General features: G+C 39.4%; 1 protein-coding gene across 1 annotated transcript; it reads left to right on the top strand.

Moving 5' to 3' along the window:
• Positions 1-429: 429 nt before the first annotated feature.
• On the top strand, positions 430-6161 carry LOC105036169 (hevamine-A-like). The gene is made up of 2 exons (XM_019847561.1): positions 430-722; positions 5564-6161. Exons 1-2 carry the CDS (start codon positions 448-450, stop codon positions 6159-6161), a joined length of 873 nt encoding a protein of 290 aa, XP_019703120.1. The 5' UTR covers positions 430-447.
• Positions 6162-11593: the final 5432 nt, after the last annotated feature.

Here is an 11593-nt window from a genome sequence, read left to right as displayed (position 1 = left end):
ATCGTTGGATTATGCAATATCCGCTTCGAACTCGGTACAAATAGACGGAAGGCAGAGATTGAAATACTCTGAAAGCTGTGCATGTGACAATCCGTTGGCTGCGGTCGTAAAATAGAATTAATCATTCTTTTGCGCGAAAGGCACAACCCGTATCATCTTCACAGTCCATCCGAACGAAAACGAAAAAAAAAAAGGAGTGTGGATCCTCAGCGATTGCACCGTGCGCCATGCAAGGCCGCTCGCGGATGCGGGCCGTACAATATACGTCATGCACGCGATGCACCGCGCCGTACGGAGCATTCGTGATTACCGTGGCGAACCCGCGCTCATAAAAAGAACCAACTCACACGGCCCCTCACTTTATAAAAGGGATACGAGCCCTCTCCCATTCCCTGAATCCAGCGAGAAGGGAAGCCCCATTAGCTTTCATCTCCTCTTACACTCACCATGGCCACCAACCTCCTCCTCCTCGCCCTCATCGCCGACTCCTATGCAGGCAGCATTGTTGTCTACTGGGGCCAAGGCGGCAATGATGAGGGCACCCTCACCGACACCTGTGCCAGCGGCCTCTACTCCTACGTCAACCTCGCCTTCCTCACCACATTCGGCAACGGTCAGACCCCTGTCCTCAACCTGGCAGGCCACTGCGACCCCAAAGCCGGCACATGCTCCAGCCTCACCTCCGACATCCAGAATGATAGAATTGAAGAATTTCAAATATAAAAATAATAAACACTCTTCTCTTATGGTGAAAAGATGACAAGAAGAATACTTACTTCGCATACAACAATGGACAAATCACCTTCCTATTTATAGATGCCTAGATACCTTTTTATATTCCATAACATTTAATTCATGCATGGAATACTAAGAAGCATTTACAGAATTCTATGTATTTAACTCTTCATCTATCAAGAAGCCTATTCCTTTTTACAAGGAGGCCTTTCAGATTTTCAAGAGACCCTTTAGTTTTCCAAGAGGTCTTTTAGTTTTCCAAAGTCATTTAATGATAAGTTTAAAATAATCCAACAATTCCCCCCTTAAACTTGTTCATCTTGATGCTATGACTCCAAACATCTTCCTCAGCCTTTGATAATCTTCACTTTTGAATGGTTTTGTGAATATATCAGCAACTTGTTCCTTCGATTTGCAATACACAACCTCCACAATTCCTTTTTTGACTTGATCACGAAGAAAATGAAATCTAATGTCGATATGTTTGCTTCTTTCATGTTGGACTGAATTCTTGGCTAGCTCAACAGCAGATTTGTTATCAACATTGATCTTTATAGGCTCTTTTTATGGATGACCCAATTCTTCTAGCAAATTGCGCAACCATATAGCCTCACATACACATGATGCCGCTGCAACATACTCCGCCGCACATGTAGATAGTGCTACAATAGATTGCTTCTTTGAGCTCCAAGAGAAAGCATTAGCACCGAAATAAAAAACATAACCGGAAGTGCTCTTCCGTTCATCAAGATCTCCACCCCAATCACTATCAGAAAAATCAATTAAACTTGCATCATTGGAATGAGCGTAAAACATACCATGATCAAGAGTTCCTTTAAGATATCTAAGAATCCTCTTTGCCGCCATCCAATGTGACTCCTTTGGATGCTCCATATATCTACTAATCAAACCAACTCCATAAACAATATCGGGCCGACTTATAGTGAGATAGTGAAGACTTCCAACAAGACTTTTGAAGAGAGTCGAGTTCACCTCTTTGCCTTCTCCTACTTTATTAAGTTTTTCTCCATAAGCCACCGGGGTATTTACTTCCTTACAACTCTCCATTTTGAATTTTTTTAGAATGTTTCTCGCATATCCTCCTTGAGAAATGAAGATGCCATCTTCTCTATGCTTTCCTCGATGCCAAGAAAATTGGACATCAAGTCTCCACCCGTCATTTCGAACTCCTTGCCCATAGCTGCTTTGAATTCATAAATCATTTTCTTGCTACTACCTGTCACAAGAAGGTCATCTACATATAAACATATAATCAAAATATCATCTCTTTTCTTCACATAGGTGGCATATTCATAGGGGCACTTGACAAAGCCATATCTTTGGAGATAATGATCGATCCATGTATTCCATGCTCGGGGCGCTTGCTTCAACCCATACAAAGTTTTTCGTAACTTAGACACTTTATCTTCCATGCCTTTAAGGATATAACCCTCCGGTTGCTCAATATAGACTTCTTTTTCAAGGTAGCCATTGAGAAATGCTGACTTCACATCCATATGGTACATATTCCACTTGTGATGAGATGCAAGTGAGAAGATAAGCTTCACGGTGTCAAGTCGAGCAACTGGTGCAAAGACTTCATCATAGTCGAATCCCTTCTTTTGCTTGTAGCCTTTGGCAACAAGACGAGCTTTGTATCTTTCTACTTCTCCATTAGCAGTGTGCTTCACTTTGTACACCCACTTAACGCCTATCGCCTTTTGTCCTTTTGGAAGTATAGTTAACTCCCACGTATTATTTTTTTCTAGGGCATGGATCTCCTCCTTCATTGCCTTTCTCCATTCAGCTTTTTGCATTGCTTCATCAAATGTAAGAGGTTCAACATCAGCAAATAAATAATATAAATCAACTTGTTCAACTGCTTCTGTTTCATCATAAAGATCATTAAGACTTGTAAACTTTCTTCCATGACTTCTTGTTGATATAGATGACTTGAAGAAGCTGGTGTAGCTTGTGGTGGTGGAGATGATCTTGTTGGTGATAATATTGGTTGGGTAGCCTCCACTTCTATGTTCTCCTCAGCTTCATTATGAAGTGGTACATATTTGGTATAAGAATCTGTGCCACTCCAATCTCATACATCATCTTCCTTGAAGACCACATTTCGACTGATGATTACCTTATTTGCCATTGGATCATACAACTTGTAGGCTTTAGATTGCTCACTGTATCCTATGAAGATGCACTTTTGACTTCGATTATCAAGCTTTTTTCTCTTCTCTTGTGGCACTTGGGCATAAGCAATGCTCCAAAAAATCTTTAAGTGACTCACTCCTGGCTTGTAGCCACTCCAAGCTACCTTTGGTGTCATTCCTTTGATGAACTTTGTCGGACTTCGGTTGAAGAGATACGCTGCACATGCCACCGCTTCAGCCCAAAATTGCTCGGAAAGGTTCTTCTCTTTCAACATACTTCTTGTCATGTCAAGGATGGTCCGATTCTTCCTTTCGGCTACTCCATTTTGTTGTGGAGAGTATGGAGCAATGAATTGATGTCGAACTCCTTTTTCATCACAATAGTTTCGGAAAGTATTTGACATGTATTCTCCGCCTCTATCGGATCTCAAAATTTATATTTTATAGTTACATTCTTTTTCAACTAAAGATTTAAAATTTTTAAATGTAGAGAGTGCAGCCGACTTTTCTTTAAGAAAATAAACCCACAACATTCTACTAAAATCATCAACAAATGTTATAAAATATTTGTTACCACCATGAGAATCTGGAAGAGGGCCGCATATATCAGTATGCACCAACTGCAATGGTCTCATTGCTTTCCAAGACTTTCCACCTTTGAAGGGAGCTCTTGTATGCTTTGCTAGTGTACACTTTTCACAAACTTCATTTGGATAATATATATGCGGAAGACCTTTCACCATACCATCTTTAGATAGCAATTTTAAACTTTCAAAATTTAAATGTCCAAGCCTGAGATGCCAAAGCCAAGAAGGGTTCTTGATATCTACTTGTAAGCATTTTTGAGAATCTGTCTTTAAGAGAAGAGGAAACATCCTGTTCTTCGCCATCTGGACACAAGCAATCAGCTTCCCATTCCAATCTCTTAAGGTTAGTGATGACCCTTTCATATGAATTATATAACCCTTCTCCAAAAGTTGGCCAATACTTAGAATATTACTCTTCAAGTCTGGCACATAATATACATTGAAAATAAAATCAGGCGTACCATTCTTTTGTTGAATCATGATCTTGCCTCTTCCTTTGACGGAAACTTTGGAGAAATCTCCAAACTTCACATCACCATGCACCCCTTCTTGCAACTCCACGAATAGATCTTTTCTTCCACACATGTGGTTTGTGGCTCCTGAATCAAGAAACCACACATTCTTCAAGTCTCCATTTTGTTGGTATGCCAAAAGAAGAGTTGGCTCTCCTTCTTGATTTTTGGATTCGGAGTAGTTGCTTTGCTCATTATTCCAACACTCATAGCTATAATGCCCATATTTGTGACAATTATAGCATTGAACATTGGATCTTTCTTGGTCACGACCTCCATTTAATCTTCTACCTCGACCATGTTCACCTCTTCTACCACCTCTTCCATTGTTGAAATTTTGAGTTCGACCTCTTCCACCATTGTAGCCTCCTTGACCGTGACTACGGCCTCGCCCACGACCACGGTAGTTGTTTCCACCACCTCTTATGTTGCTACTAGCATCTCGAAATGCTTGAGATTGCCCTTGATCCTTTCCTTTTTGATCTTTGGCCTCCACCTTTGATTGAAGTATTTGCTCTGTATTGGCTGCTTCAATTTTATTTTGCTTCTTTTGTTCATGGACTTGAAGTTTACCCATCAACGCATTGATAGATAGAGTATCCACATCATTAGCTTCTTCAATAGCGACAACAATATGCTCAAACCTCGGTGTCAAAGACCGAAGTATCTTCTCCACCACTCGAACATCATCTATCTTCTCTCCATTCCTCTTCAATTGGTTTACGATAATCAATATCCGAGAAAAGTAATTGAAGATATTCTCCATCTCCTTCATGGTGGCGACTTCAAATTCTCCTCGTAGTTGTTGTAGTCGGATTCACTTCACTTTTTCTTCTCCTTTAAATATGATGGAGAGAGTATCCCATGCTTGCTTTGCAGAAGTTGCCTCAGCAATTCTTTCAAATGTCACCTCATCCAAGGCTTGATACAATTGAAACAAAGCTTTCTTGTCTCTCCTCTTTGTAACCCTCAAAACTTCCTTTTGATTTTGATTGTACCCTCTCTCTTGATCTGGTGTAGACTCGGTGTAGCCATCATTAACGATCTCCCATAGATCTTGTGAGCCAAACAATGACTTTATCTGGATACACCAATTCCCAAAGTTCTCCTTAGTAAGCTTTGGGATTTGCATTTGCACATCATCACTAGCCATTTCTCTTAGGATCAGTCTTCTCAACAAGACAAGACTCTGATACCAAATGATAGAATTGAAGAATCTCAAATATAAAAATAATAAATACTCTTCTCTTATGGTAGAAAGATAATAAAAAGTATACTGCTTCGCTTACAATAATGGACAAATCATCTTCCTATTTATAGATGCCTAGATGTCTTTTTATATTCCATAACATTTAATTCATGCATGGAATACTAAGGAGCATTTACAGAATTCTATGTATTTAATTTTTCATCTATCAAGAAGACTATTCCTTTTTACAAGGAGGCCTTTTCAGATTTTCAAGAGATCCTTTAATTTTCCAAGAGGTCTTTTAGTTTTTCAAAGTCATTTAATGATGAGTTTAAAATAATCCAACAATCCAGTCCAGCCGGTCCCGGGGCGTTATGGTCCTTCTCTCCTCGGCGGCGGTGGCTCCGGCAGCTACTCCCTCTCTTCCGCTGACGATGCACAGAACGTCGCCAAATACCTTTGGGACAACTTCCTTGGCGGCAGCTCCTCCTCTCGCCCCCTCGGCGACGCCGTCCTCGATGGCATTGACTTCGACATCGAGGCGACCAACGGAGACTTCTTCGACGACCTTGCAGAGTATCTGGCGCAGTTCAGCAGCCAGGGAAAGAAGGTCTACCTCACGGCGGCACCACAGTGCCCGTACCCCGACGCGCACCTCAACACGGCGCTGCAGACCGGGATTTTCGACTATGTCTGGATCCAGTTCTACAACAACCCACCGTGCCAGTACTCCCCGGGGAGCATCGACAATTTGACTGGTGCGTGGAGCACCTGGATATCGAGTGTGACGGCGACCAAATTTTTCTTGGGCTTGCCGGCGTCGCCGGATGCGGCCGGGAGTGGGTACATTCCACCCGACGTGCTGACTTCTCAGGTGTTGCCGGCAATTGAGGGCACGGCTAAGTACGGTGGCATAATGATGTGGAGCAGATACTACGATGTGGTTAACAACTACAGTGCCACCGTGAAGAGCAGCGTTTGAATTGCGTCGCATACATACAAGCAGGTCTATGCTAATGATCATGTTTACTAAAATTATGAGAAGCATTTCAGTCTGAAATACGTATGTCATACGAGTCATATATCATATCCCCTCCAGTTCCAGTAACGGGTGAGTTGGGGAATTGTAACGGGTCAGGCAATTGTTTGCGTTCGGTTGTGCCTGTCCGAGTTTGCATGGTTGCACCTGAAATAGTTCGTAGCCTCACGCACGTCAGTTTGAGTTCTTTGCACGACAAGTCCGGTTAGGATGACAAGCTTGATCGAGTCCACATGATTCAAATATCTGCTTGTTGTTGAGACTTCTGGTTGGTTGTTGTAAAACTATGAAAAAAAGGTGATTGAAAAAAAATTCAAAAACATTATATTTAAACGGGTTTTTTACGTTATTTTAATTTTCTTAGGACTTGAATTTACGTGTTGCTTCTATTTGTTACTTTTGCTTTCAAAAATCTAAGAAGGAAAATTAAATTAGACTGAACAAATATGTAAGATAGAACCGTTTTGTTTCTTAAATTATTTGTAAAGCCATCAAAGATTTTAGCAGGAAAAATTATTGTTTTTAGAAAAAGTAAAAATAATTAAAAAAAAAAATGAATGGCAAAAATTGCTTTGCAAATGCTATCTTGGACGTTAATCTTCATATGGTGTTTCGCTTATTTATATAGTAAAAGTAAACCACAGAAACATCAACAGTAGACTCCGGCCCTATTCATCCTGGCAAACAGAGATTAATTAAGACAGGACGATCACTTTCTCCGGCCCTATTCATCCTGGCAGTTGATGTGCAAGCTATCCAGACTTCTCAAACAGGCTGGCGCATTTGGGTTGATTGAAGGATAGAACGGGACTGCGTGGTTTGGGTAATGGGCCACAAAGACGACCCACCTATATTGCAACAACCTTCTTGGTTCATGCCAAGGCCAGGCCTACATTCTATTATGCTAAGTGCTAAATGCTAAAATAGCAGACCTCAACAAGAAAATTCATTCTGAACAAGAACAGAATTGCATTTTCTACTCCCTGCCTATTATATTTTCTTCTTTAACTAATGAAAAATTTTCCTTTCCGTTGGTTTTCTTTATAAATATTTAATACAAAATTTTGAGATTTTAAGAATTGTCTCATATTGGATATTAAACTAAACAAATTAAGACCTATTTAAATATAAATTCTTATCTCAAATATGAGTAGATAAAGTTTAATTTTTTCTCTCTATCCTTTCTTAAAATTCTATGGACATGCCATCATCATCACCAGTGAGTGAACTGTTTCATCCCAATAGGTTGAGAAACTATTTCATCCTATAACAAAAGATTAAAAAAAAAAAGAAAATAAAAGAATCTCCTTCCATAAATTCCTCTCAAACAGACCTATTAGCTCTCTGTCATCAATAATACGCCCCGAAACTGCCAGATGATTGCTCATTCCATCCAGATGTGGAAGAAGCTGCATGATTTCTTCGGCTACAACCACCACCCTTTGCGAAAACCACCAAACGGTCCACTATCAATGAATAGGGGCAATAAGGAATCAGATAAGCTTTAAACCCCTCTCGCTCTCTTCTTTCCACTGTTCTTTGATGACTAACTGAATCATTGGCGGGTCTTTACTGAAAATAATTTTTGCAAGGGACTTATCTTACAGGTTTGGTCTTCTCCCTTGGTCCATCCGATGACGACGTTTTTTTACCTCAAAGCTACAATAGTTTCCTGCTTATCTCTGAGGCATATGCGAATATGCCATGCATCTCTCAATCGTGGAAACATTCTTTTTACTGAACAAAGAACGTGTGCTTTTCCGATTACATCATTTTGTTTTACCTTGATATGATATACATAAATGGATTGATACAGTTTTTTATTAAGGGGGGGAATTTCATAAATTGATAATTTTATATAATATATGGAGTGCTTGACTGCATTTTATTAGATGGCTAGTTCTATAATTACTTCGAACTCTGAGCTATACATTGAATACTGATGAGAATTATACATGTGATTTAAATATTTTAATAAAACTAGTCATTGCTTTTTCTTTTTGATAAAAAAATAAGTACTATATTTGTTGAAAAAAGTAAATATTAATTGTATTGAAAAAATCAAAAGATCATATTAAATTTTGTAAACTTAATTGTAGTAGCAAAAAACTAAGAGTCACATTAAAAAATTAAGAGTCACATGAAAAATCCAAGAGTCACATGGGAAGTCTAAATGATAAATTTATTAGGAAAGTCAAAAGGTTATTTCTTATACCTATGAATAGGTGGTTGTTATAGAATGTATGGAGTTGTGAAGTGGTATCAACGAATAGAAAAAGAAAAGAGAGGACCTGTGAGAAAAAAATTATACTGCTCCATTATTTTATATAGTTTCTCATACTATTATTGTATGTTCCACCATCATTATATATTCTATCAAAGTGGTATCAGAGCACGGAGGTTGAAAATATGTCTAGTAGCATGCAATTCCCCATTCCATGACTCACCACCACAAATTATGAGAATTGGAACATCCAGATGAAGGCATTGCTAGGCTCCCAAGATATTTGGAAGGTTGTTAAAAAGGGATATGAAGAACCCCAAGATGACCGCGCACAAACGGCGGCACAAAGAACGGTGCTTGTCGATAAAAAAAAAAGGACAAGAAGGCCATTTATTTCATCTATCAAGGGCTAGATGAAGCCGGATTCGAGAAGGTTGCTTGTGCCACCGACTCGAAGCAAGCTTGGGAGATCCTCGAAAATGCTCATAAGGGCATTGAGAAAGTGAAGAAGGTGCGCCTTCAAATGTTGAGAGGCGAGTTCGAGACTTTGAAGATGAAGGAAGGAGAATTCATCTCGGATTACTTCATAAAGGTTCTCTCTAATGTAAACCAAATGAAAAGAAATGGTGAGAATGTGAAGGACAAGCATGTGGTAGAGAAGATCCTAAGATCTTTGGATCAGAAGTTTGACTATATTGTGGCTGCAATTAAAGAGTCCAAAGATGTGGACACTATGACAGTTGATGAACTCACGGGTTTTCTACAAGTCCATGAGCAGAGGATCTTGATGCGGAAAGAAGAACCCTTGGAGCAAGCCTTGAAGTGCAAGCTCGTCATCAATGAGAAGAAGGATGGCCCAACTAGTGAAAGCAGTCAGATAAATCGCGATCATAGTTATACCCATTGATATGGTCGTAAACGAGGCCGTAGACGAGAACGAGGTTCCTTTGGATGTGGCAGAGGAACAGGAGGCACAAGAGTTTTACCTAATGAAGAAAGCACACAAGGTCCGTCTGGCGGAAGAAGGCAAAAAGGTTTCTCAAGAAGAGGATGAAGGTATGATAAAAGTAAAATTAAATGTTATACTTGTGGTAAATATGGTCATTACTCCTCAGAATGTTACCATAATGAGAATAACCAAATGCATGAGAAGGTCAACTATGCAAAGAAGGAGGAAGGAGAAAATGGTATCTTGCTACTAGCAGAGAAGGGAGAAGAAGCTTCCAATGAGAATATTTGGTACTTGGATACCGGCGCAAGCAATCATATATACGGGTACAAACACATATTCAAAGAGTTAGATGAGATAGTGGAAGGCAATGTTTCTTTCGGTGATACCTCAAAAGTTTAAGTGAAGGGGATAGGTAAAATCTTAATTCAACTCAAGGATGGTTCTCAACAGTTCATTTCTAATGTTTACTATGTGCCTAATATGAAAACAAATATCTTGAGTCTTGATCAATTATTAGAAAAAAAAATTTGATATTATCATGGAAGGTAGATACCTTTACTTAAGAAAATATGATCAGCTGATTGTAAAAGTACCTATGATCAAGAATCGAATGTTTATATTGAAGATCAACTATGTTGTGACAAAGTGCTTGAGTGCATGCGTGAAAGATGACACATAGCTATGGCACTTGAGATTCGGGCATGTGAACTTTAGTTCCTTGAAACTCTTATCCTCGAAGGCGATGGTGAAGGGATTACTTCTCATTGAGGATACTCCTAAAGGAATATGTGAAGGATGTATTATTGAAAAATACTCAAGAGCTAACTTCCCAAAGGAGTCATTTCATCAAGCCCAAAGGCCTCTGCAACTCATCCATACGGATATTTGTGGTCCCATCACACCGACCTCATTTGGAGGTTGTCATTATTTTTTAATATTTATTGATGATTTTAGCAGAAAAACTTGAGTGTACCTCTTGAAGGAGAAACGAGAGGCCCTAGAGATATTCAAAAGATTTAAAGCTCTTATGGAGAATCAAACCGGATGCAAAATCAAAGCTTTGAGATTAGATCAAGGAGGAGCGTTCACCTCGAAGACATTCGAGGAGTTCTGCAAATCTCAAAGTATTTGGAGGACCTTGACTATATCATACTCACCCCAGTAGAATGGCATAGCAGAAAGGAAGAACCGGACCATTCTTGACATGGTGAGAAGCATGCTGAAGATGAAAGAAATACCAAAAGAATTTTGGATGGAAGCTGTGAATTGTGCGATATACATTCCCAACCGCTACCCAACAAAGAATTTTGAAGGAAGGACCCCTCAAGAAGTATGGAATGGATATAGGCCAGATGTATCTCATCTGAAAGTATTTGGTTGCATTGCCTATGCATACATCCTAGATCAAAAGAAAAGCAAGCTTGATGATAAAAGTTATCCTTGCATCTTTGTAGGATATGATCAGAGATCCAAGGCATACAAACTTTATGATCCTAAGAAAAAGAAGATCCTCATAAGCCGTGATGTGAAGTTCAATGAAGAAGAAATCTGAAATTGGAGCACCAACATGATAGAGGTACAAGAAGAAGAACAAGTGAAGGCTCAAGTTGAAGATCCCACACTTCCTTCATCACCTAGCACGAGATCTCCATCTTCAAGTGAAGAATCCAGAAAGACAAGAAGCATTCAAGATCTCTATAAGGTGACAAGTCTCCTTAATCTTATTTGTTTATATGCTAATGAGGATGTAATCTCTTTTGAAGAAGCAGTGAAGAATGAAAACTGGAGAACGGCCATGAATGAAGAGATGAAGGCAATCCAGAAGAATAATGCATGGGAGCTTACTACTCTTCCAGAAGGTCATGAACCTATCGGAGTGAAATGGGTATACAAGGTAAGGAAGAATGCAGAAGGAAAGGTAGAGAAATATAAAGCTCGATTAGTAGCTAAAGGCTACAAGCAGCAAGCTGAAATTGACTACGATGAGGTATTTACTCCCGTAGCATGTATGGACACAATTTGCCTGGTGATTTTCTTAGTTGCATAGAATAATTGAAACATCTACTGGCTAGATGTGAAGTCGGCATTTCTAAATGACTTTCTAGAAGAAGAAGTATATGTTGAACAACCCAAAGGGTACATGAAGAAAGGACATAAAAAGAAGGTTTTGAAGCTAAGGAACGCACTTTATGGCTTAAA

This window comes from Elaeis guineensis, chromosome 6, assembly GCF_000442705.2.
Source record: "Elaeis guineensis isolate ETL-2024a chromosome 6, EG11, whole genome shotgun sequence".
Lineage (NCBI taxonomy): Eukaryota > Viridiplantae > Streptophyta > Magnoliopsida > Arecales > Arecaceae > Elaeis > Elaeis guineensis.
The sequence above is the reverse complement of the archived record's forward strand: the minus strand, read 5'-3'. Positions and strand labels throughout refer to the sequence as shown.